Source organism: Siphateles boraxobius, unplaced genomic scaffold (assembly GCF_051911475.1).
Source record: "Siphateles boraxobius isolate OS27281-9 unplaced genomic scaffold, OSU_SipBor_1 26, whole genome shotgun sequence".
In the NCBI taxonomy this organism is placed as follows: domain Eukaryota; kingdom Metazoa; phylum Chordata; class Actinopteri; order Cypriniformes; family Leuciscidae; genus Siphateles; species Siphateles boraxobius.
The window spans coordinates 17,695,310-17,723,301 of record NW_027508876.1 but is presented as its reverse complement, the minus strand read 5'-3'; the positions used below and the strand labels follow the sequence as shown (position 1 = coordinate 17,723,301).

General features: G+C 38.3%; 1 protein-coding gene across 1 annotated transcript; it reads left to right on the top strand.

Annotated features, from left to right (window-relative positions):
* Positions 1 to 27,992, top strand: cpa6 (carboxypeptidase A6). Its single transcript, XM_077244574.1, has 11 exons — positions 1 to 300; positions 10,892 to 10,967; positions 18,244 to 18,368; positions 19,937 to 20,051; positions 21,557 to 21,658; positions 21,760 to 21,864; positions 23,341 to 23,451; positions 23,631 to 23,721; positions 24,806 to 25,008; positions 26,550 to 26,634; positions 26,811 to 27,992. The coding sequence occupies exons 1-11, from the start codon at positions 188 to 190 to the stop codon at positions 26,999 to 27,001; spliced, it is 1,317 nt and encodes a 438-aa protein (XP_077100689.1). The 5' UTR covers positions 1 to 187; the 3' UTR covers positions 27,002 to 27,992.

Here is a 27,992-nt window from a genome sequence, read left to right as displayed (position 1 = left end):
CCCACATGAATGATTTCACACCTCTACCTCAAGAAATCGTCCCAGGAGTGGACAAACAGGACATAAAAGTCTCACAGTTCCTTACCCTGTGCCTGTGATGAGTTCCATCTAGCATCTATGGGCTATGCACAGCTCAGCCTCTGATTAACCGCTGCAGAATCGCCGTTTATTTCTATAATACCGTAATATGGCATTGACAATCACAGACTTGTCCAGTACGGTTTTATTCGGATGTGTTATCATTTTCAGCACCGTGCTCTATCCTGTTGACTCTTATCTCTACAACAACCGTTACGTCGGGTAAGTGTTTCATTCATTCAAAGTTTTTAAACTACAGTTGTAGTGTGAGAGCACTCGTTCAAATAGCAAGCGCGCGCGAACGAATTATATTGAACGCGCGAACGAGTTATATTGAACAGTTAAACGTTCGTGAATTTTGTAATTCGCACACGACACATTATATACATAACATAATCAAACACATGGCGATAAATTATAGTTTTTAACTAAATGTTTATGTGACTACATACAAATAACGTGTAAAAAGCGCACCCGGTGACTTTGTGATGGCAGGTTGAGTCCGAGTCTGTTGGTTCAAAAAGAATTGTCCGAATGAACCGATTCGTTGAATGAATGAATGAATCAGGTTGCATATTATTTAGCGAGAATCCAAGGCGTAGGAACAAGGGGAGTAGGCTAGCAAAATAGTTTTGAATCATTGAAGTGCACTCTGCGCCTCCGCAAATAAAGACTAGAGATCAGTCTGTCTCTTCTTATGTCAACACTGGCTTTATAACAAAGCATTTTCAGCGTGCCAAGATTTTTCCTTTGCTGAGGTTGAATAGCACTCCATAAGTGACATCTTAAAGTAGGCTAGCCTATGCAGTTGGTCTCGACAGGTATAAGCACGAAGTGCAAAGAAATTGAAGATCACAATGGACGCAGAATGACAATTCAAGCAACATTAGATGTGTGATCTTTTGTTTATTTTTGGTAGATTATGTGGTTTGATATAATCTGATATCAGAGATAGGTATAAACAAATATTATTTTATCTATAGGCCTAAGTGAATTTTAAAATTTAATTTCATGCAAATATAGGCTACATGTAGGCCTACTTATGCTTTTGGTGGATCTCTTATCACCACTCTGACCGTTTTTTAGATTTTCTTTGTGGAAAGGTCACATCCAACACTCTATTCTGAAGTCCATCCCACAGAATTCCTATAGTCATGGAATATCTAGGATTTTTTTCTTTTAATAAAAGAAATTCCTTGGCCTTAATTTTTTTAAAAATAATGCAATTTTAAAAAGTCATGGAAAATAGGCCTTTTATGAACAGGAAACAGTGTTGGGGAAAGTTACTTTTAAAAGTAATGCGTTACAATATGTTGTTACTCCCTAAGAAAAATAATGCATTGTGTTACTTTTGAATTACTTTTTCTTACCTGTGCTGGGCTTGCTTGCTTATTTCATAATTTAAAACATATTTAAATTTTAACTAATGCAAAGGTTTTTTTACAACAAAAGTTAAATCAATAAAACTCAGGCTGAAAGAAATGCAAGTTCTCATCTGTATAGAAGATGCAGCTCAAACAAACCTTTCATTTGGGCTGCCATTCTGGATTGCTGATGAACAGAATGCAGGAGAAGAAAGTTCAACACACTTACTTCATAAAAAATTAAACACAAATGTGATGTTTAACTAAAGTAATGTTTGCTATGGTTAATTGGATCAAAGGTCAGCATTGGTTAATAAAGTAAGTGAGATTAAATACATAAAGTGTTTTGTATTTATTAACATATTTAATGAATGCAGGTTTGTCTAATATTCTGAGTATTTCAGTTTTTATTCATTTTGGGGAATACTGAATCTGTTTTTGTGCAAGTGACATGAGAAAATGAATGCTCACATTGAGTCTAGAACTACTATAACCATCATCATGTTTACACACAACGCCTCTGCACTTACTCCAGGAGAGGTGTCAGAAAAAATGTGTAAACAAAGTGACTTGAGTTACAGTATTTGTAAAAGTAACTCAGATAGTTTTTTGTAAATTTAAAAGTAATGTGTTATATTACATAACTGATTACGTAACTCACATTACTTGTAATGCGTTATCCCCAACACATCTATTGAATATAACATTTTATAAACTATCATTACCTAGAAATTGCTCTTGTAAAATCTCAATAAAAATTGTATTCTGTCATAATCATACTCTCATGGCATTCCATACTAATATGACTTTATGTGAGAGACTGAAATAAAAGTCACCATACTTTCATTGCATCTTTTTCCACATAATGAAAGTGAACGCTGAATGGAGGTTGTCATTCTTCCTAACATCTCTTTTTGTGTTCCACGGAGAAAAGAAAGTCATACACTGATTGAAATAGCATGAGAGTGAGTAAAATATGAGAGATTCTTTGTGAATTTGGGGTGAATTTTCATCTTTCCCTTTTAAAGGATTAGTTCACCTCTAAATGAAAATTTCCTTATAATTTACTCACCCCAATGCCATCCAAGATATCCATTTCTTTCTTTCCTCAGTGGAAGAGAAAATTAATTTTTGAGGGAAACATTTCTGGATTTTTCTTTGAATAATGGACTTCAATGGCAACCAGCGTTTTGAAGTCCAAATCAATGCAGTTTCAAAGGTCTTTGAAGTGCTTAAAAATGCTGTGCACGATCACAGCTGAGGAAGAGGGTCTTATCTAGCGAAACGATAGGTCATTTTCAACAAAAAAAAAAATATATATATATATATATATACACTTTTTAACTACAATTGTTCGGATTGAGCTGATCTGCAACGAGCTGATAACTACGTCATCACGTTGAAAGTTCACCGTGCGAAGGAGGATAGTTCAAATTGTATTGTATGTTGAATGACATATTTATGTTTAAAATTGTCCTTACGTGTGCATATCCTGGGTATCTTTTAAAACCTAAACGTTTTTTTTTTTCGAACGTGACCTTTCAACGTGATGATGCAGTTCCCGGCGCGTTGCAGATCAGCTCAATCCGAACAATTGTAGTTAAAAAGTATATATATAATTTTTTTTTTTTGAAAATGACCTATCGTTTCGCTAGATAAGCTCTCTTCCTCAGCTGCGATCGTGCACAGCATTTTTAAGCACTTAAAAGACCTTTGAAACGGCATTGATTTGGACTTCAAAACGCTGGTTGCCATTTAAGTCCATTATTCGAAGAAAAATCCAGAAATGTTTTCCTCAAAAAACTTATTTTCTCTTCCACTGAGGAAAGAAAGACATGGATTTCTTGGATGGCATTGGGGCGAGTCAATTATTAGGAAATTCTCATTTTGAGGTGAACTAATCCTTTAATGAGTCTGGGGTTCTACTGCTATTCTACTTATGACAGCTCTACTTTCCTTATGTAAAAATAGGATTTAACTTTCAAAAAGTTAAAATTTTCCTACTTTTTTATTTATTTCTACTTCATACAGACACCTAATTTCATCAGTTTATTAATGTTAAGCAGTATTTAATTTTTTTTCATAGCCTCATTTATGAATTATTCAATGCAAGGAAGCTTAAAAGAGCAAAACAATTCCCAAAGAGGTGAAAACACTTGTTTTCTACTTGTCAGTTAGTGATATAAATGCTAACCCGATCACAGTGAGAACGGCCTGTCAGAACATAAAGAGAAACAGAGTAATGAAAAGTACACTTCCTCCCTGCGGTTATCTGAAATGTAATAGATATGACAATCTCAACCGATGTGATGTTTCGAATGTTTTTGATTGACTTTTTTGTTTTGTTTTTGTGTGGGATGATCTTATACTTACCAAGGATGCATTCATTTGATCAGAAATGTTATACAAAAATATTAAAATATTATTACAATTTAAAATAACTGTTTTCTGTTTTAATATTTAAAATTGAAATTGAATCATGTGATGGCAAAGATGTTGTCTCAGCATCCTTACTCTAGTCTACAGTGTCACATGATCCTTCAAAAATCATTATAATACTGTATTCTGATTTGATTATTATTATTATGCTTAATAGTTGTTCTGCTTAAAATTTTTGTGGAAACCTATGACCTAAACTCAAACTTTTGAAAAGTAGTGTAAATAAATAAAAAATTAAAATCATTTTCTGATCAGCATGATAAGTGTTGCTTACTAAGATTTTTTTCCCCAGGTTAAAATGTCAACGTCCCATCAGTTAGCATTTTTTTACTGAGTAGTCCTATTTTACTATAAAATCCTGTCCTGTATAGGGTCAGTCATTGTGTTTTTCTCCATTCCATCAGATGGATGCTTTACATTGGGCTATAAAACGCACCAATCAACGCCTCTTCACGTATGTGTGAGGGTGTGAAGCCAAGAGGAATAACATCATTCCTCACACATTCACACACCAATGTGTGATTGACTCGCCAGCTGACATCAGACAGAGAAGGTCCCGGATGCTTCACTATATAATATCAGGGCCGAAGTCAGGAAATAGGAACAACCAACAGGAAACACTAAAACAGACCGAATTGGAGAGAAAAAATGCCACAAGAAGTACCCTATATAGTCATCAAAATAAACGACAGCATTAAGAACCTTGTACCCTGCAGCTGAGGAGGGGTTTATTATTTATCTAAAGCATACGCAATATTGCATGACACCACACAATAAAGATTCTGTGGGAAATACCATCCAAGACACAAAATACCACACACAAAGACATTACAGGTGTGGCGTCAAGCACAATTTGCTCTGCTTTTACCATTAGTGGGAGATGACGCCTTTAATGATGAACTGAGACTATTTTCTGTGGCTTTCATGTGTAATGATAGAGCTGAAAAAGGAGAATACAACCTGGAGCGTCAGCCTCACTCAAAGACTAAAAATAGCAGATTGCTTTTAGTGATGTAATGAGGTCATATTTGGTGTGTTTTGAACTGTTTCAGAGAAAATAACCCTCAGAAATGCCTTTATGTGTTAGCTGGCTCAATAAAACTGTCTGCTGGCAGTCACTCTTCGTGAAAGAGTGTCACTCTTGGAAATTTTAACATCAATCACTGGTACTATTGCTCATATTGGAGTTGAGGATTAAAACGATCCCCTATTAAACTTCAGCATGACATGTTTTTGCTACAAACATAAATCGAACCCCAAATCATGCAGCTTGTTCAGAATAGTTTATTTCACTCCGTAGACAACAATATAATGGGCAAAAAAGTCCCATAGACTCCCACTGACTGCTAACTTTATTCAAAATACAGTGATTTTCAGGGAATTTTTGAGCAATGTTGAAAACAGTTGTGCTGCTTAATATTTTTGTAGAAACTGTAATGCATTTTTTCAGGATATTTGAATAGAAAGTTCAAAAGAGCAAGACATTAAAATTCTTTGTAAATTATAAATATTTTTAGTTTTGAACAATTGTATACTTGTTGATTAAAAGTATTAATTTCTTGAAGTCCTCATTTGGTGAAAATCAAGTTTTTAATGTTGTTTATGTGTCTATGTGGTGTTTTTAATGTGCTTTAAGACAAACCATGTGCAAATTCAATGTCAATGTCACTCAACGCCATTGAGGATTTTCTCCCTAAAACTGCAGTGAAAAAAAAGTCAAGTCTCAAAAACGCGATTTGAAATCGCTGGTGTTTCTGGCGTCACAAACTACGTTGTAACCAATCTCTTCAACATGTAACGTTACCTAGACCTACTTCTTTGCATTTCATTAACCACGAACTAGCAGGGTAGTCTCGAGAGATGCCAGGTTAACCCGGTATATTTTTTTTAAAAATCGGGTAGATTTAGCAGCGGGTGTTTTTATGTAGGCTATATATTACGATGTTATGATCAACTATAGGGTATGATTTCTCCAATTACTTTCTGAGTAGTTCAAAGCGTTTCTGATGATTGTTAGAAGACAGACTGAGATGGCGAATGGGAACATAGTTTGCAACATTATTAGCTGTTTGATAACATAATCAAGCAGAAGGCTAATCATATCAATTACCGTTATGTGTCCGACGTTGTAAATAGCGATTCCATTGTGCAGCGTTTACCTCAGTTGGCCGAGTGAATCTGTTAGCTGGCGTGAGTGGATGCGGGGCTTATTAGCATATTCATGAATTTGGGTATACTAAATGAAGCAAGGGTGTAGAGTTGCATTCAAGCTTTTTTAAGGCATGAATAATTTTTTTCACAGGAAAAAACGTAATTTTGGTGATCAAAGATGAGTTTTAAAGGTGCATTGGGTAATATTTAGGTGGATATGTTGACAGAAATGCAATATCAAATACATATGTTTTCAGTGGTGTCTAAAGATCTACATACATACTGTTGTGGGATGTGTCTCCAATGTGTTTAGTTCAGGACAGCTCAGTGTGTGTGTGAACGAGAGTGAGTGCGCGTGTCCGAGGCGCGCGCGCCGCCCCTGTTGATTCCCCGTGAGGAGCGGATGAGAGTGTTGTGATAATGATACAGCGACCGGTGCAGGTAGTTAGCGATTACAGTGTATTTTAGTGCAGCTAGCAAAATAAAGCACCTAAACTCTTCGGCAAGACGGCCTCTTTGTCATTTATATGCTACCATCACACTAAACAGCGTGAGGTTTAGGGAGTTAACCCCGGGAGGAAAACTACCGGCCCTGGAGAAGACGAATCTCCCCTGTGTCTCCCAACCACGGTTAGGAGACGGAAGCAGGAAAGGTTAACACTGGCGACCACGAAGGGACGGGAGTTGCTAGCCATTGTCGATTTCACATCGCATTTTCGGCAGTACCTACTTGGGAGGCCTTTCAAGGTACGAACCGACCACAGCAGCCTGCGCTGGCTCACGCGCATGAAAGAGCCGGAAGGTCAGTTAGCCCGGTGGCTTGAGAAGCTAGCGGAGTATGAGTTCGAAATCATCCATCGCCCAGGTCGCTTACACACAAATGCTGACAGTCTCTCCCGCAGGCCCTGCCGCCAGTCCTGTCCTTGTAATCTGCAGGATCCTTCCTTGCAGCAGAGAACCATGAGTCACCAGGCAATTCAGTGTGATTTGGACTCTGACATCAGCTCCCTGTTGCTGAGTCCGGTGGGGGTAAGCGCTGGTAATGTTACCAACACAGACACTTTAAAACAAACAGAGATTATTTATGTGACAAACACAAACGAGATCAGACTGTTTCCTGGCTGGACTTTGGAGGAGTTGCGCCAGGCTCAAGCTGCTGATACAGACATTGCACCAATCAGAGCTTGGTTAGGGGTCAGCAGTGAGCGGCCCCCGTGGGTCACAGTCTCCCCATGCAGCCCAGCCACCAAAACGTACTGGAGTCAATGGAGAAGACTGTACTTCAGAGATGGAGTACTGGTCCGCCGCTTTTACTGTTTAGACGATACACAGTTCTATCCTCAAATTGTTCTCCCGCGCAAGATGCAACCCGATGTTATGCGCCAAATGCATGAAGGGCCAGTAGGTGGACATTTTGGTATTGAAAGGACGGTGGCCAGACTTCAAACCAGATACTACTGGTACCACATGAGAGAAGATGTGGCCCTCTGGTGCCGGACTTGTACAAATTGCGCATGCAGAGCCAGACCCCACAAGACTCCACAAGCGCCTATGGGAACTGTCAGAGTTGGAGCCCCCATGGAGCGCATTGCACTGGACATTATGGGCCCACTCAATGAGACAGAGCGTAAGAACAGTTATATACTCGTAATACAGGAGTATTTCACAAAATGGACTGAAGCATTCGCAATCCCTGACGAAAAGGCTGTGACAGTGGCAAACGTTGTGGCAACTGAATGGGTGTGTCGCTTTGGAATGCCTCACTCTCTGCACAGCGATCAAGGACGCAATTTTGAATCAGGGGTATTCCAAGAAATGTGCCGTTTGTTTGGCATCGACAAAACCCACACTACACCATTCAGACCGCAGTCCGACGGCCAAGTTGAACGTTTCAACGCCACACTACAAAAGATCCTGGCCTCTACTGCAGAGCACTGTCACTGGGATTGGGACCTGATGATCCCATATGCAGTTATGGCCTACAGAGCGACCAAGCACAGCGCTACTGGTTTCACCCCCAACTTCATGATGTTCGGCCGTGAAATAAGTGAGCCTGTGGACCTTGTGGCTGGTTTGCCCCCTGACTCTGAACATGCAACTTCAGCCTCTGAGTATGTGCAACAAATGCGTGAGCGGTTGGAACTGGCTCATAACATCACCCGAGAAGCCCTCGGTGAGTCAGTCACACGTGCAAAAAGACAATACGACAAAAACGCTTGCCACACACAGTACAAAGTCGGCGATGCGGTGTGGTATCTTATCAAAGGAACACGTCATGTCCGAAACAAAGTTAAAAAGTTCCTCCCCTCCTACGAAGGACCCTACTTTGTTACGGGACATTTAGACGACTTAGTCTACCGGATCCAAAAGGGTCCCAGAGCTAAGGTCAAAGTCGTCCACCATGATCAACTCAAATGCTACCGCAGCCGTGAGCCCCTGGACAACACCTGGGTCCTGGACCAATCCCAGAACTGGACGCCTTCTGAGATCCTGCCACCGGATGTGGACGGGCACCCAGCAGACCGTGAGGATCTCGGCCTGCACAGCCTCTACTCTACTGCCTCGAGTGATGGCCCCGGCGACTCCTGGCCGTCCACTCCACCTGCTACTAATTCTCACATTATCGGGTCTCTTCCATCCACTCCTTCCCATGTGATACTTGGCCATGGTGGGGGTGCGGTGGGAGATCCACACCACCAGTCTCCGCGTGAACCTCGGCCCCAACGTCAGCGCCGAGGACCGCTCCGGTATGGGGACTGGGTCACTGAGTGAGTCACCTATGACAGTTCATATTTACACTAGAGACTTTACAGTTTACGTTTTTGGACTCTAGTCTAGTTTGTTCTATACTTTTTCTACAAAAAGCACTTTTGCACGTTAAAAAAAAAAAAAAAGCTGAAGAGCTTTTCAATGCTTTTACATGCTTGCACTTTATTGCATTCAATGTATGATTTGATTATTACCAGATTAGTCCGACAGTATTACCTCTGGTCACCGAAGAATAGGATTTAAAAGGTGATGTACTCTTATGTTTTATTAGAGACTATTGCATTTCTATTATTTTTCTTTTCACTCCTGTGTTCACTGTTGAATGAGCTTTAGAACTTTTAACATTGTTTAGACACTTGTTAAATTGATATATCCTATCTGTTTGGATTTACATACTATTTGGAAAACAGCTGTCTCTTCACATTTTAGGCCTACAGATATAGAGAGTGTGTGCTAAGTATGTTTAAATGGAATGGAATTAGTGTTAATTGCCAGTCCATGGTGGGGGTAGTGTTGTGGGATGTGTCTCCAATGTGTTTAGTTCAGGACAGCTCAGTGTGTGTGTGAACGAGAGTGAGTGCGCGTGTCCGAGGCGCGCGCGCCGCCCCTGTTGATTCCCCGTGAGGAGCGGATGAGAGTGTTGTGATAATGATACAGCGACCGGTGCAGGTAGTTAGCGATTACAGTGTATTTTAGTGCAGCTAGCAAAATAAAGCACCTAAACTCTTCGGCAAGACGGCCTCTTTGTCATTTATATGCTACCATCACACTAAACAGCGTGAGGTTTAGGGAGTTAACCCCGGGAGGAAAACTACCGGCCCTGGAGAAGACGAATCTCCCCTGTGTCTCCCAACCACGGTTAGGAGACGGAAGCAGGAAAGGTTAACAATACACTACATACACCGAAATGCGTCCCCTTACATTGAAATGCGCCGACATGTTTCTACAGTAGCCCTAAATGGAAAAAAACGCGTTTCCTCACTATGTTGTTCTTCGTGCAAAGAAGCTAGCTAAAGTCAGCGAATAAAACACTGACAATGATGAACAAGTAACACAATAATATTTGCAATAACATATTGTTTTACTGAATAATTAAGTAAACCTAATTCCTTAATTTATCTTTGTATAGAAACCTCATTGCTTAAATGGCTACTCTCTGCTGTCTCAGACAATGACATATTTTCCTGTCGACCACCCTAACTTCTGTTCTGTCAACCTCACCACTAGATGCTGCTTAAAATTATACAGTGTACCTTAATAGGGTTAGTTCACCCAAAAATGAAAATGATGTCATTAATGACTCACCCTCATGTCGCTCCAAGCCCGTAAGACCTCCGTTCATCTTCAGAACACAGTTTAAGATATTTTAGATTTAGTCCGAGAGTTTTCTGTCCCTCCATTGAAAATGTATGAACGGTATACTGTCCTTGTCCAGAAAGGAAATAAAGACATCATCAAAGTAGTCCATGTGACATCAGTGGGTTAGTTAGAATGTTTTGAAGCATCGGAAATACATTTTGGTCCAAAAATAACAAAAACTACGACTTTATTCAGCATTGTATTGTCTTACGGTTCTGTTGGGGATCCGCGTTCACGAGTCCGCAGTGGCGCTGATGACGTAAGACGCTGCTGACGTGTATCTGGTGCGTCCGTGTATTCGGGTTCAAATAAATATGACTGGGCAAAAAAATGCAAGTCTTCCTCTGTGTGGAAATCCTTAGACATGTTTGTGAAGATTGTTTTGTTTCCAGCGTGCGTCTCCTTCAGACTTAAAACGAAGTTCGGGCGCACCAGATAACACGTCAGCAGCGTCTTACGTCAGCAGCGTCACTGAACGCGGATCCCAACAGAACCGGAAGACAATACAATGCTGAATAAAGTCCTAATTTTTTTTTTTTTTTGACCTTAAAAAAAAATCTTAAACTTTTGCATACTGATTAAATAATCATGCTGAAATAGAAATTAATTGGTTTTATATAACCATACAATCATTTACTCAGTCAAAAAATACCGTTTTATTCCTGTATTTTGATTTGATACCTGTATGCCAGTGCATACTTTACAATAATTGCAATGCTTTGTTTCTGCAGTGATCAAGTATTCAGAATAATCCCCAGCAGCAACACAGAGGTTCAAGCAGTCAAACTCCTTTTCCAAAACCTAACGGTGAGTCCCTTATTTCTACAATACTCCTGTAACATTAAACATGAAAAACAAAAGCAAACCACATTACTGCAAAAAAAGTATTGTTGATTTAACTTAAAAAAGTTGCCTTACATTTTTTATTTCAATGAACTCAAAATTTTAAGTTAATTCAATGAAGGAGATTGGCTTAATCTATAGAAATTTGAAATATTATGTTATCTGAACCACATTAATTATTTAAGTTGATTCAACAAAAGATAAGAAGTTGTGATAACTGCTATATGTCACTGCTACACTGTAAAAATGTATTGTTAAAAAAGTAATTATTAAGTTTAAGTCATTAATTAAGTTAATGCAATTAAGGAGATTGGTTTGATAAATAGAAACTCAAATTATGTTATCTGAACCATATTAATTATCCAAGTTGATTTGACAAAAGATAAAAAGTTGTGATAACTAATCATGATAATAATTTTTACAATGTATAGAAGATGAGTTGCGTTACATGAATCATGGCAAATAATGTCTATCGAAACCTTTACTCCTGAAAATGTCATCAAATTTTCTTTTATACTGGGTAAACCATTTTTAGTTTATCAGTGCTACAGTCCTTATCTTTTTTTTTGCACCACCACCACCAGCACCAGTGATGCATGAACATCCTCAGCTTCTTGTAAGAGTCAGACAAGAGTTCCCTGGCACCATTCCACCATTTCCTTCAGAAATATACTTCTAAACAGACTGAATACAAACAGCGAACACAAGCAGCAATGAGAAATGTGGTACACTATATTGAAAGGCAAATTAAATGTCATCAGTAGCCATTCATTTCCATAAGGTTAGTCTAGTTAGCTAGTCTGTTGACAGGCCACTCAAACAGTGTATTCGGACTAAATGTTTGTGCAAGCAACATACATCACAAATATTTCATTATATTATAGTAGGTGTTTTGCCAGTGACAGATTTTTTGGAGGCTCTTACAAAGCATGAAATTGACCTGTTTCCCTATCTGCTACCTTTGATGTCACCACTCGAGATTGTCTCTAGAAGTGTTTGAGGAAACTTGGGACATTTCTGCTGTAGATTTGTAGATTTATTTAAATAGATTTATCATTATTCTATGGTTGGTAGAAAAAGTCAAATTTAATTATTTGCTTTGAGTTTAGTACAATAACAATATAAAAGTAAATTATTTCATTTAGATAGAATGAAGTAAAATTATATTGTCGTAATAGCATCCTTTGTTCTCACAGTATAAAGTATGAACAAATCCACTTAATCTGTAAGGAATGTGTCAATACAAAGTGTAAAATGATCTCAGAATATCTGCTCAAACTGAGCCATGTTGATCTTTACAGTGCTCAAGAAATTGGGGTCACTGCACTAACAGAGAGAAGTTTTCAGGTCTGCACTCACACGAAACTGTCTGCAAACTATTAAGTCATTGATAGGCTTGTGTGCTACTTGGCTGGATTTCCTCTTGGCAGAAGTAAGGCAGAGGTTTTTTCTGTAAAGCAGCTGTCCAGGGACCCCTGGGGGCCTCAAGAGGGTTTGAGGTCTGCAGAGAAAAAAGAAAATATTTTACATTCTTTTATTATTATTATTATTATTTATTTATTTATTTTTATTTTTATTATAGACATTCATTGGGAAAATCTTAAAGAATTAAATAAAGTCTCTCTTCAGGTTTATAGATTTAACATTATTCTAATGGTTGGTAAAAAAAAAGATACACAGAAGTCAAAGATTTCTTTTGGCTTCAGTACAATAACAATGCAAGCTTGTTTCCGCCACGGAATAAAACAATTTAAAAATAATAGCGACTTTCTTTTTCAGAATTGCAAGATATAAACCCGCAATTGTGAGTTAAAAAGTATAATTCTTAGGGTAAAAAGAAAAAATATTTTTTTCTTAGAATTGCGAGTTTATATCTCACAATTCTGACTTTATAATTCACAATTATGACTTTATAACATGCAATTGAGAGTTTATATCACACAATTCTGACTTTATAACTCGTAATTGCCAGTTTATCAGAAAGTCAGAATTGTGAGATAAAAAGTCGCAATTACCTTTTTTATTTTTTATTCTGTGGCGGAAACAAGCTTCCATAAATAACAATATAAAAGCCAATTATTTAAATTAAAGTTAACTAATACAATGCCTTCATATATATGTGTTGTCACATTATGAATGGGTCTTTATAAATCAAAATACATCTGCCTTTATATAGGCAGACCCACACAAGAAAATCTTTAGCATAAAAAAGGCCTTCATTCAAGTTCAACATATTCCCATCCCGTGCGAGCAGTATACTCTCATTTTCTCCACCCCCAAAATGCATGAACACACAATGCAAGAGGGGATGTCCTTTTGTCATAGTCATGATTCTGCCATCATGTCCTTGTATTCTTCTAGTACTGTTGGCAGGATCATGACAGACCCATGTTTTATGTACAAGCGCAAGGTCTGTTGTTTGGGCCATGTGCTTGTGTTGTCTCGTCTTGTAACCCCGCCCCCTTGTTATCCTTGTTTAGTCATGATTGCCTTGTTAGCGTCACCTGATCCCCTCGTTAGTTTCTTGGTTTATAATCCCCTTGTGTTTGCTGTCCTGTGCTGGTTCATTGTGATTCTTAGCTGCGTGTGAGACTTTGTGAGATTCTTTGAGTATTTGTCAAGAGTATTGTTCAGAGAGAAATTCTGATTCTATGTTTGCTGATTTGTTTATTGTCTAGTTATTTGTCAAGTCCCAGTCTTGTTTAGTCATTCCTGTTCCAGTCTTGTTTTGCTCCCTCGTGGGTTTTGTTTTCCCTGTTTTTGTCGATAAATAAACGTTGAGTGTTACATACTGTCCGTGCTTGGGTTTCATACTCACCATCATAACAGAATGAACCAGCCAGAACCGAACCCAGCAGACAGTATGTCCTCGCCCATCAAGTGCCAGTCGGACCCTCTAGAAGATTGGTGGCTCAAGACTATTTTCGATTCAAGGGGATGCACGCTTCCGATTCCCCCCCAGGGAGAGCTGTCTTTGAACGAGTATGCCCAGGTCGTGGATGAGGGGAGGTTTCTCTTACCTGAAAGCCTCCTAAATCATTACCTCATTGCGGGCCTCAATGATCCTCCTCCTCTGGCTGAACGGGAGAAGCTGGTCCGTCGTTCGTTCCGGGAGATGGTGGTCTGTTTGTCGCGGAAAGACCGGCCGAGTGCCACCAAGTCGCCATCACCTGGCTTGCTCCCCGTGATCCCGGAGGGTCGCATTCTCGCCGTGGCTACGTTGGGGGACCGGACCCTTTCAACCTCGACTCCCGAGGCGTCATCCGCAGTTACAACTCTTCGCGGAAAGCGGGGAAGACGGCGGTCATGGGAGTCGGCATCGGAGTCCTCTTCGACGGAGTCTACCCCTCCTGGGACTGTCTTCCCAGAGACTGCTACGGTCCCCGCAGAGATCCTTCAACCGGTCACTACTCCAACTACGGTCTCGGCACCGCGACCTAGGAGAAAGAGGAGGAGGAGGGGAGCCTCCCGTCCTTCGTCTTTGCCTGGTTTAGGGCCCGCTGCAGCAGCGAACGCTGTCCCAGAGCCCGCTGCAGCGGCGAACGCTGTCCCAGAGCCCGCTGCAGCAGCGAACGCTGTCCCAGAGCCCGCTGCAGCAGCGAACGCTGTCCCAGAGCCCGCTGCAGCAGCGAACGCTATTCCTGAACCTACAGTTGTGAGCGCTGCAGAGAGGGCCGAGGCCAATTTAGCTGCCGAAGTGTTTTGCGGTCTGTTTCTGCTCGTCAAGGCATGCCTGTCCTCGTCGCCGCTGAAACTTTGTCCGAATACCTAAAGACCCTTGTCAGGATCCTAGAAGTCCCTGTCAGTCCTGTCATTTTGCCCTGTCCCGAGTCCACAGCTGCAGTGAGTGCCGTACCCCAGACAGCTGCAGTGAGTGCCGTACCCCAGACAGCTGCAGTGAGCGCCATACCCCAGACTGCAGCTGAGAACACCGCACCCAAGTCGGAGTTGTTGAACGTGGGATCAGAGTCATCTTCGGTGAGATCTGTCCCAGTTTCCCCTCTACGATCTCCTACTACACTCCCCGCCATGAGTCCTGCTTTGTCTATGTCGTCCGCTGTACCCCCAGTTGCTATTCCTGTTGTGACTTCCACTGTTCCCAAGACCCAGTGTGTTTCCCCGGTCAGCCCTGTCTGTACTCGGTCCCGGACTGTTTTCCCTAAAGCCTCCCCTCGTGACTCCGCAAACAGATCACCCCGTGTTCCATGTCCTAAACTTCCTTCCCATGTACCCAAGAGCCCCAGTCCTCCCATCCACCCTGGACCTCCCCCCATGAACTCTGTATTTCCTCCACCTCCGCTGCTTTGTATGTTGTTTTTGATGTTTCACCCTAACCATGTTATTGTTTATTCATGTATTCCGTTATTAGTGTTTTGTTGGTTTTTATCTATGTCACGGTCTGTCTTGTCTTGTGTTTAGTTTCCCTTTGAGGAGCGTCTGGTAGCCGCTCCTTAAGGTGGGGGTTCTGTCATGATTCTGCCATGTCCTTGTATTCTTCTAGTATTGTGGCAGGATCATGACAGACCCATGTTTTATGTACAACCGCATGGTCTGTTGTTTGGGCCATGTGCTTGTGTTGTCTTGTAACCCCGCCCCCTTGTTATCCTTGTTTAGTCATGATTGCCTTGTTAGCGTCACCTGATCCCCTCGTTAGTTTCTTGGTTTATAATCCCCTTGTGCTTGCTGTCCTGTGCTGGTTCATTGTGATTCTTAGCTGCGTGTGAGACTTTGTGAGATTCTTTGAGTATTTGTCAAGAGTATTGTCCAGAGAGAAATTCTGATTCTATGTTTGCTGATTTGTTTATTGTCTAGTTATTTTTCAAGTCCCAGTATAGTTTAGTCATTCCTGTTCCAGTCTTGTTTTGCCCCCTCGTGGGTTTTGTTTTCCCTGTTTTTGTCGATAAATAAACGTTGGGTGTTACATACTGTCTGTGCTTGGGTTTCATACTCACCATCATAAGTCATAGCTGAAGCAAAGTGAAATAAGGATTTCCCTTAAAAAGAACACAGTGTACTGAACATTCCGTCTCCTTTAACTTGACCAGAAGTGATGATGATTACCTTTCTGATAGTATAGCTGATCCGAGCAGTTTTTTACAGTCACAGCCCAAACCAATAATGGACCACTCAAAAGCAGTAGAGGGAGAAAGAAGACAGTTAAACAATCAGTGGCATCAGAGTTCATGCAGTAAAATGCAGTGAAACTGTCAAGCTTTCCATTAACAGATGATACTGTACAAGTTTTATCAAAAGGCCTCTCATTTGCTCCCGATGCATAAACGACCAAAATTGACTTATTCCGTTTCCATTGGAATTTGCAGTTTTGAACATGATATGGACTAACAACACACATGCTGGGTAAGATGTCAAAAGAGAATCCGGAACCTCCAAGAAATCCCTCAAATCTCTCTTTTTGCCTCCAATACAGAATGCACCCATCAATACCTTTGTTAAAAAGGTCAATCATGATGTAGAATTACTTTTTAAGGATGTCAAATCATTCAAAATCATATGCTGCAAATACGCTGCAACGCAATCAAATACAGAAATCTATTCCACAGATTTCCCTTTCCCAAAATTACAACAGAAATTGCCTAAAAAGCCATGTGAACAATCAATAGGCTACAATCACTAGCATTCCTAATGTTTGTATAGGCAGGTGTTCTCTTTTTTTACCACCTGCTTTTTTTAGAAGACATGTTCATCTCAATCTCATGCTTTGTGTATGCGAAATCTGTTTCAAGAACATTATGGTATGATAGGCCACAAACCATCAAAACAAATGTGTCAAATCTGTTTCAGCTGCCAGGTTTGTGAGCATCTGTTAGGAATGCAGTACGGCGGTGATGAGTGTTTCTGCTCTGAGTGGACTTATTTCATGACTGATATTCCTGCTTTTAACCAAGAGCTATCACTTGAAGCGTTCTATTTAACATATGACATATAAGTTTACAAGCAAACACATATTGTATGCCATATTTACAGAACTGTTTTTAGTGCACCAATTTTCAGTCAAGAGCATAGTGACTTGGCAGCCGCACAGAGGAGGCTGATAATCAAATCTGAGGTTATGCTTCAGGGACTAATATGGGCTGCTACAAAGGCTCCGGCATATGTTGGCAGTCTAAAGTGGTTTTGTGGATCCACACACAGAAATAGATCATTTCAATCAAACACTGTGATCATGTTGGCTCGCTGAAGCTCTGCATGATTCAAACTCTCTGTGAATGGGCTGAGTCAGCAGGTCTGTGATCTACAGATCTTACAGCACTGGGAAAAGCTGTATCAGTCGTCTCAACTCTGGTTCAATGACCTAACAAAGTGATAAACTGCTTGAATTTCAAGAACCTGATTTCAGATTGCTTTATTTGTTAGTTTTGGATTAGTTAGTGTCCATGAACAAATGTGTTTATTTTGTTTGTAGCTAAATGGAACATATATAATGTTATGACCATGTTCGTATGTTCACATTGAAATTATGTATGTGGAATATAGCTCATGTTCTACATGTTCTTACATATTGGTTTGGATAGTTAAACAATTGTCAACGCAAGTGAGATCTCTTAAATATTTTCATTGCTTGTGATAGACAGCAATGAGATTAAATGGAAAGTAAATTGAGATATCTCCAGCTTCTCAGGTGCAAAATGCGCCAGTATAATGTCAAATGTGTCTCCTAAAGTTTCACAAGCAATCACAATAATGTCTCTAACTCTGTCCACATTTTCCGAAACACCACATTTGCAATCAAAACCCTAGAGATATGAAGTAAATTTTCTCATTTTCTTGAGAAACATTTCTAAACATTTCTCAAATTCTTACCAAATCAAGTTCTCTGAGCTGTTATTTGCATTCATTTTACATGTATTGTCAATATTGTTATTTTAGCAGAAACATTGAAGACAGTTACTTAAACTTTAACTTGCCCTCCACCAAAACTCTCAGATTTCATTCGCATTTTTCACATACTCAATGTTCGAAGGTTCATGACCAGTTATGAAACACATGAAAACATGTTATTTGATATCAATGCCATCCAATCTGGTCTGCCAAAAGTGAATAAACAATTGGGATTGTCATTTGACAATGACGGTGATGTTTGAGAAAGATATTTCCACGGAAGAAAGAAACTCATACAGGTTTGGAACAACATGAGGGTGAGTAAATGATGACAGAATTGTCACTTAAGCAGCTAGGAACATTCCTGCTATGCTCGATTGATCTCAGTGATGTTCTGTAGGTGGACCTTTGGCAGCCCAACAGCGCATCTCTGATTCGAGAGAACAGCCCAGTAGACGTTCATGTGGGACGGAACAAGACGCAATGGCTGAGAAGACATCTTCACCAAGCGCACATCTATTATGAGTGAGTTTCTTCCTTGTCCGTTTGATCATTAGAGTGAATTTCTCTCATTCTCCTGTGGGACAAACATCGGTTTCTGGGGGACATGCGTTAGAGTTATCTACTCAAATCCTTCTGACTTTGATTTCCATGTGCTGACGGACACAATAACCAAAGCATGACTCAAAGTACTCTTTCAACCACTCGCCCAATCAATCATCCAGATCAACAGTAACAATGAAGCTTATCTCATGCGCTACAGCCAGCAACACTTTCATTGTCATCCCTTTTCCCTAGGGAGGCTTTTTCTTTCATATCTTCTCTCCTTCTCATGGCTGATGTATTTGAGCATATTTATGGGCAGGAGTGATACCTGGGTGATGGGATAGGTTGCATCTAGGACTTTGTTTACTCTAGTTAAAAAAACTCCATTCATGTTTGCTTTGGTAAGATAAATTGTTGCATTCCTATTCTAGCCAAAAAACAACAAAACAGGCAAAGATGGAGTTTAATTCTGTTTTTCATGTTATTATGTTTTATAAAAAAATGTTAGGGAGGAGCACGTTCAAATGATCTATCCAATTAATCAGTACGATTGGAGGCCTATATACAGTATATAGTCGACTCACCTCCGTTCTTTCACAGTCTTTTCTGCATGCCTCCACCACCCCAACTCCTTACTCTCAGCTATGTAGTACATGGCATGAAATGTGGCAGATGTAGTACATCCGGATTACATTCATACTACACAGTACACACATACTGAGAATGTACTTTTTTAGTGGTCATGAAGTAATTACTTAAAAATAAGTTCTAACTAGAGAGTATGCGATTTCGGACCCAGCCATTGTGTTTTAGTTTGGTTCTCTTCTTTTCCTGTTTGCCATGTGTACCCAGTTTGTTTCCATGGTTACTGATTATGTTAATCACCTGTCTCAAATTCTGTGGATATGCTATCCTGTGTAAGTAAAGGTGCGTTCACGGCATGTCGTAATTACCGCAATTACATGATTAAAATTTTTAAAAAGCGTTCAAATCATCGTAGAGCTCGTAAATACATATTGTAAGATGGGAATTGTCTGAGAGCTACTACTTGTACCACCTGACTGCTGCAGTTTCATTTAGGCGTTGATAGTGGTCCCATAGAAACGCATTATTGTAAACTAACAGCCAACAGGATGATCATGGCATTGATGCGGAGAGCTTTACATGACTACTTTCCAAATAAACTAAAGTAACTAAGTGCAAAACAATAAGAACAATGTATTCAAATATATATATTTTTATAATGTTCAAACAGATAAGTAAAACTGAAAGAAAAATAACTGCATAGCAAAAAACATTGAGATAATCTGAATCTAAATTCATCCAATGTTCTTTTTGTGACTGTCTGATTAATGTGCATATTATATACTTACATATTTTTAAACTGTGTTCATTGCTTCCTTAACTCTGGCGTTAGATGCAGAAATGATTGTGTGTGGTGTGTACATAAGTATCTGAGTAACCCTGAAAACTGCCATTAAACGGTTTGATACTCACAGTGCATATGCTTTCAACATCCCCTCCCTGACACCCCACTGTCTCCACAGGGTGCTCATTTCAAATCTCCAAACCCAAATTGAGAAACAGACCGGATACCGTTCCTCCAGAAAGCGCAGATCGGAATTGCAGTATGACTACGAAGTGTACCATCCTTTGGAAGAGGTGAGCGCATGGGCGGAAGTTAATACACATGGTCATTTTTATGTAGTAAGATAAAGAAGACAGAGATTATTTTCCCTTTTCTGGCACTCTATCTTTCTCAGAAAAGAAGCTTGATTTTCACAGGCTAACAGCCTTTGATTGAGAAGTGCATTTGAATTCGGTTGTGGCCCATGTGCACAAGAAAAACAGATTTCAGAAGATTTTCTTCAGTGCCACGCTTTTCTCTCAGGTCTTCTCCTTCAGACTGAGTGCCAACTTCAACTGTACACTGTAAACTGTGATTTATTCTCATGACATGATGATGAATAGGAAAACACTTCAGAGTAGACGAGGGTTGGATTACATTCACTTTTAATGATATAATTCCTCTAGTACTCTTAAAAATGAAACATTTATAAAGAATTCATCAATGGACATTTTAAATCTTGAGTATAGATATATATCACATAGTAATACAAAAAAATCAAGACACAACAAACCTTTTTATTCAAAAGAAAACACTGTAACAAGAGCTCCTAATCAAAATTTACCACATTAATTTAATATTTCATTTAATATAACCTAACCATTTTAATTAATTAATTCACAAACGAACAAACTCATTCATAGCCTCATTCATTCATTCATTCATTAACTCGTTCATTTCCAAACAAACAAACTCATTCATTTATTCACAAACTAACTCATTCTTTCTTTAACTCATTCATTGATTCAGGAACTGACTTAATTCATTCATTCATTCATGAACAAACTCTTTCATTCATTTATTCATGGAACAAATTCATTCATTCATTCATTCATTCATTCATTCATTCACGTATGAACAAACTCGTTCATTCATTCATTCAAAAATAACTTGTTCATTTATTCATTCACCAATGAATGATCTCATTAATTTATTCACAAACAAACAAACGTATTAATTCGTTCATTCATTCATTAACGCATTCATTCATTCACGAACTAATTCATTCATTCATTCATTCATGAACAAACTCATTAATTTACTCACTCACTCATTTATTTGTTCATTCATTCATTCATTCACATATGAAATAACTCGTTCATTCATTCATTCATAAACAAACTCATTAATTCATGAACAAACTCATTAATTCACTCATTCACGTATGAACAAACTTGTTTATTCATCCATTCATTCATTCATTCATAAATGAACAAACTCATTCAATAAAGATTCTTTTGTGTTCCACAGGGGGGGAAACAGGTTTGGGGAACCATGAGTACATTTTTTTTTTCAATATTCTTTAATCATCAAATATATACAATCTATATTATTGCCTTAGCAATTAAAATAAGTGTCAACACCTTGATGAGCCACAAATTAGTCAGAAATGATTGCAGACACTAATACAACCTGCGAAATTCAATGTGTATAAAAATTCACAGAAACCCTAATGTTTGATTTTGACTTACTGCTGCAAAGTTTAACATGAATACAAGCTGCATGTTAATCTGGAGGATCTGTTCACCCTTTTCAACAGATCCAGAGTTGGATGTTTGAGATGAACCGGACCAACCCGCACCTGGTGGACCTGTTCTCTATTGGTCAGTCATATGAGGGACGACTCCTCTATGTGCTCCAGGTAAAAGGGGACGGGAAGATGGCTTAATTTAAGGCCATTCTGTTAAAAAAACGCACACATTCTGACTTGCTAGATGGTGTTCTCTGCCCCTCTTCTGTCAGTTAGGAAAGAGAACACGTCCCTTTAAGAAGGCAGTGTGGATAGACTGTGGAGTGCATGCAAGAGAATGGATTGGTCCAGCTTTCTGCCAATGGTTTGTTAAAGAGGTATATGTTTTCTGTTTCCCACTGTTCACTTCATGCTGAGATTAAAATCACTGCCAGGCAAAAACAACAAAATGGTGATGCATAGTATACAATTAACAATTGTATTATTTGCAGTTAAAAATAAGTATGAAGCATTCAAGAATTATTATTTCAAAAGTTTTGTTTCAGGTTTAAATTATGCTTTGAATTCCAAATTTCAATGTGGTCTCAGACTTTCGGTCAAGAACCAGATTATTCTGAATAAAGATTATTGTGCCTATTACTAAAAGACGACACTCTTAAACATTCCTCTAACGTTCAAGAATTTTATTAATCCGTTTATTTGTGAGCTGGTGTATTCTGGGACTGTTTCATTCAGTGAGTCTCTAAATTCCTCCCAAATTAATCTGTATAATACATCAGAGCCTCCCCTGAGCTCATCTCATAAACTAATATCAAAGAGTGCCTCTGTGCCACACAAATAAACAGCTCTCAGATCAGCAGCTAACACCGAGTGAGAAAAATAGAATTAGATAGAGATCAGAAAAGAGAGAGTTGCTATACCTTCAGTACACCACTATGAGGCAGAACTACTGTATGATAGAGACCTAAAACTGACTGACCCTGAAGTGAACGTTATTAAACCTCTATAGTTCTCTTCAAATGATTTTTCTCTTTCTGCTGTTAGATTAGATTTTACACACAGTAACACTGCATCACTGCTAAATTAAACCAATGTAACATTATTTTAATTATGGAGTTAGTGAATAATCATTTTCAGTATAGTTTACACAGACACGGTAGCTACTGTATGTTCAAAACTGCATACTAACATACTACTTCTACCATTGATTTTTACCATAATTTTCAATAGCCATTTCTCCTGTCTTCAGTTTCACATGATCCTTCAGAAATCATTCTAATATGCTGATTTGGTGCTCAAGATTTTTTTTTTTTTTAGTATCAATGTAGTTGTTCTGCATAATATTTTTGTGGAAACCGTGATACATTTTTTCTAGGATTCTTTGATGAATAAAAAACAGTTCAAAAGAACAAAAAATAAAATACTAAGTAAAAAAAAAAAACTAACTAACTCAAGCTTCTGAACAATAGTGTACATTTGACTTGACTTGACTACCAAAAGCTAAGACAATCATTTATGGAAATAGTTATTTTTATTTTTAAGATGATAAATGATTGCCACTCATATGATATGCACGAGGTCTTGTGACAACACTGAAATATTAATTATGGAATACTGAAAACAGTATGTGTATATATGTATGTATATATGTATATGTATATATATATATATATATATATATATATACATATACAATGGAAGAAAGGCCTATTTTAATGGGGTATGATTTGAGGAACTGCACACAAACTGCCGTGTTGTTGCTGTATTGAAGTTTATCTGTGCATGGGGAAAACGAGACACACATTTCCTGCATCTCTTGAAGTCTGTCACGATTCCATTCACTGTGAACGCAGGCACTGAACTCCTATCAACATGACTCCAGCATGAGACGACTCTTGAATCAACTCAATTTCTACATTATGCCTGTCTTCAACGTAGACGGTTACCATTACAGCTGGAAGACGGTAACTATCTGTTTGACATATGCATAGATCTCAACATCTCTTCTGTGATGTATGCTGATCTTACTGAAAAGAATTGTTGACAGCTCTGTGCTGTTAAACATGCAGCATATCTTGCCTTTCTATAAAGCCGTCAGACATAATGGAGGAAAATATCTGTGGTTTCTCTCTCTCTCTCTTAGGATCGCTTTTGGCGGAAAACACGGTCAAAGATTCCAAAGTATCATTGTCGGGGAGTGGATGCCAACCGCAATTGGAAAGTCAAATGGTGTGGTGAGTTATTTTACCTGATATTCAAGAATCAAAAGCTCCAAATTAAAGAGCCCTGGTGTTCATATAGGAAATAAATAGGCATTCCAGAGTATGTAGACAGACACCATGAAGAGGCCTGACACAGATTGAAAATGTATCAACAGAATGACATATTTACATCAAACACTATCTTGTACTTGAAATTAAGATGTTAGAGTATATTTTTGTGAGCATGGTTGATTGCAACTTTATTAATCTTGCTTTTTGATGTCTCCTAACACTGCAGATATGAGCTGAATCCGTTTATTAATAATACTAAGAATCTTTTGATGTGAGCCTAAGACATTCATCGACTGATGACTAGTTCAGTTATAAAAGATGAAAAGATCAATATACTGTAGCTGGTTACTAGAATGTGTTGCGTTTGGATGCTGTATCCACCAGGCTTACCTATCTCAACTATTAATTTTTATTGTATTTGTATATTTCTCACAGTTGTTGTTTTTTTTTGTCTTTGTTTAAAAAAAACCTTTAAATGTAGTACATTTTTGGTTATATTTGTGAATTTTACTGTGAATTTTCTAATGGGATAGAAAATAATCTCTAGTTGAAGAGAAAGTATTAAACCAAAAATTCTAACATTTGCTGGCAAACAGTACATCCTTGGTCTTCCAGATAAATCAGCACTAAACCAATACTAACTAGCATTTACCAGCTTTCAAAGTGGTGTAAGTTTGGCAGGGTTGTTTTTTTGGGGGGTGGTTTTTTTCATGCAAACTTGTTTTAGTGCAGATCCATCTGGAAATGTACCTTGTGGTTCCTCTCATTTGTTTTTCTCAAAATTTAAGTTGTTTTTACAGTCTAGTTCTAATATATTTCTGTCCGACGAAAGAAATAATGCTCTCCCAAAAATATTCACTCTTAATTCACTGTTAGATAAATAAAATACCTGACACCAATATTGAGAATACATAAGTGTAGAATGATCCCAGATCCCAAAGGAGGGAACCGACAACCACAACCTTGGGCCAGAAAAGGCAAAAATGAAATGATTACAAATAAAGTTACAATTTCTTGCACCTGCTATCTTTGCCGTCTCTGATAGATCAGGGTGCATCCTTGCACCCCTGTGATGACACATACTGCGGTCCCTTCCCAGAGTCAGAGCCCGAGGTCAAAGCTGTTGCCAAGTTTCTACGCAAACACAGGAAACGGGTCAGGGCCTACATTTCGATTCACGCCTATGCTCAGATGCTCCTCTATCCGTATTCCTACAAATATGCCAATATACCAAACTTCAACTGTGTGGTGAGTGATTTCTGTATTCAGACAGTTCATCTCGAATTTGTCCATTTGGGTGAGTGATCATTCAGTAATTATAATTTCAGAGCAACTCAAAAACATTATATGTATAAATATGGAGAGAGATGATACAGCAAAATAGCATGAAAAGGCAACTTTTTGTTGGGATGTCCTCACAGGCTGCATGCATAAACAATAAGACAACTAATGCAGGAGTATAATGACATAAGTGCAACTAATGTCCGATTTGCGAGCAAATAACTACTGTATGAACACGTTTTTTTTACTGAATCAAAAACATATGGCGTAACCACTCCAATTTGTAAGCAAATGACTCCATGAACAAGTTGTTTTTACTGAAACAAAACACACAGCATGACCAGTATAGTAAAAAAAAAAATAGTGAATTTAGTGAATAAAAAAACATACAGCACAACCAGTGTAGTCTGATTGATGATATGACTTTTATGAGCTGGTTAATTTAATGAATAGTTGTTTTTTAAATCCAAAAAACAGGAAGTAAATTTTAAGTCCATCTAAACTTACTGAATCATTTACTGAATGGCAAGTTATCATTACTTTCATTCTCTACTTCTCTTCATCGTAGTCAGACCCACGACTTTTTTTAATAAAATGAATGTATTTTGATTCAATAATACTTATTCTTTAATATTTTGTATTTTGATGGGATTTAATTGTACTACAAAATATGCACCTCTAAATTTTGCAGCATTTATGTCTATATAAAAATAATTCAAATATTATAAAAACAATTACTTATTACTTACAATAACACAATTACTAATTTTTATTAGGTTTTTCATCACACACACACACACACATATATATATATATATATATATATATATATATATATGTAAATCCAATGATGAAGAAGAAGGGACAAATAACGACAGTCTTTATTAAACATAAGCCAACAACTTGAAACATTGTGCCATGAACAAGCACTACCGGAAAGAAGGATGAGAGAAGGTGAGGAACTAAAATACACATGGTGATGAACTAAATGATGAACAGCGGTGATTATTAAATTAATATCCATGGTAACTGATTATGGGAGGAAAGAAAACAAAAGAACACAGGCAGGTGATTAAACAGGTGATTAAGCAGAATGACAAAAAACGAAACCAAAACTAAGCATAACTCTGACAGTTTTGGCCTAAAATTATGGAAGACCACCAGAGGGTTAAGTCATGTTGACTTCTACACTATATAATATCTCCACACTTCTCTATAAAAGATTCTGTAGTAATCACTGCAAACCATAATTTGCACCCTGGAGTTGTTAAAGCGATATAGCCTTTAACAAGATAGAACTCAATATCTTCTACCAGAGGGCAAAACATTAAACTCCTCATTAGAACTTGGAATGGCTGAGATATTATTTTTTGGCTTTGCCTCAGTGCAGTTTCCTCATAAATCGACTGGATGGCTGTTAGCCCACACAATCTTTTGACTACACTTACCACCAAGCATCATTAATGATCGACTGGATGAATACTTGAACCTCTGCTCTTTCCCCTCAGGAATCAGCAGCCCAGAATGCAGTGAGCGCTCTGTACTCAGCTTATGGAGTGAGATACAGATACGGCCCTGCCTCCACAACGCTTTGTAAGTCAGGCATTGGGTCTTTTCTTCATTCAATGACATATAGCTACTGCATATATGAGTCATCAGCTCTCTGTAAGCCCTCTCAGTTAGACGCCAATCTGTTTTCTGACTCATGACTATTTCTATATCAACAACAGTCAAAAGTCCAGATGTGATGTAATGTGTTTTTCTTTCAGATGTGAGTTCTGGAAGCTCAATAGACTGGGCCTATAAGAACGGGATCTCATATGCCTTTGCCTTTGAGTTGCGTGATACGGGCTACTACGGCTTCTTGTTGCCGGAAGCTCTGATTAATCCCACCTGCACAGAGACAATGAGAGCAATAAAGACCATCGCCTCAGGACTGCTGAAGAAATGTATCAAATGAAACTTTGTTCTTGACTTTCACTCTTTGTCTCATATCTTCTCTCCATCGATTTCACAGTTTAGCCCATAAGCCACAGCATTACCTATTAGCTATGTAAAAAAGTGCCTGCATTTTACAAAACATTTAATTTATTTTATAAACTACTTTTATAAGCTCTACAATATGGAAGCTTGTTTCCGCCATGGAATTAAAACAAGGTAATTGCGACTCATCTCACAATAGAAAAAACGCACAATTGTGAGTTTATATCTCGAAATTCAGAGTTTGCCTCACAAATCCAAGTTTATAACTCACAATTCTGACTTTCAGTCGAGTCAAGTGACTTTCAGAAGTCAGAATTGTGAGATATACACGCTTTTAAAAAAGGTGTTTGTGACATTTTATCTCACAATTCAGACTTTTTTTCTCGCAATTGCGAGAAGTCAGAATTGTGATATTAAAAGTTGCAATAACATTTAAAAAGCTTTCATACTATATTAAACAAAATGGTGTAAATGTAAACAAGTAATGCAAGCACTTGAATAGTGAATTAAATAATTTCCTAGAAAGTGGGTTTTACATAAGAGGCAAATATACAGTGAGCACTTGCTATAGACAAGCTTCAAAATAACAGTAATGCCCAAAGAATGTAAATAATGCATACTTTACCTTACAATGGGTTTGTTTAGTGTAGATGCCATGCAGCAGCTGCAGGCATGTATCACTGCAGCTAAAGGACAGCTTTGATTTTGTTTTGAAATGAAACGGTAAAGGTCACCTCGGAATTCAACCTCTCAAATGAGCAAGGCAAGAATACATTAAATTTGCTGTTTTTTTGGTTTTGTTTGAAGAAAAACTTATTAAAGTAACTTTACCTTGTATAAATAACTGTACTTGCAGGGACAATGTTTACATTTGTATTATTAAGTACTATCGAGTTTTATTGTAATAAGCTAGTATTTATTTCAAATATTGAAAATATTTGTTATATAAAGTGTCTTGCAAGTTGGAA

Excerpts from the sequence above, each read along its gene's own strand:
- cpa6 (XM_077244574.1), top strand. The coding sequence starts at position 188 with ATGGCATTGACAATCACAGACTTGTCCAGTACGGTTTTATTCGGATGT. Across the intron at positions 10,968-18,243 it reads TCCTTTTCCAAAACCTAACG|GTGGACCTTTGGCAGCCCAA; the intron begins GTGAGTCCCTTA and ends GATGTTCTGTAG. Across the intron at positions 21,659-21,759 it reads GACTCCTCTATGTGCTCCAG|TTAGGAAAGAGAACACGTCC; the intron begins GTAAAAGGGGAC and ends CTCTTCTGTCAG.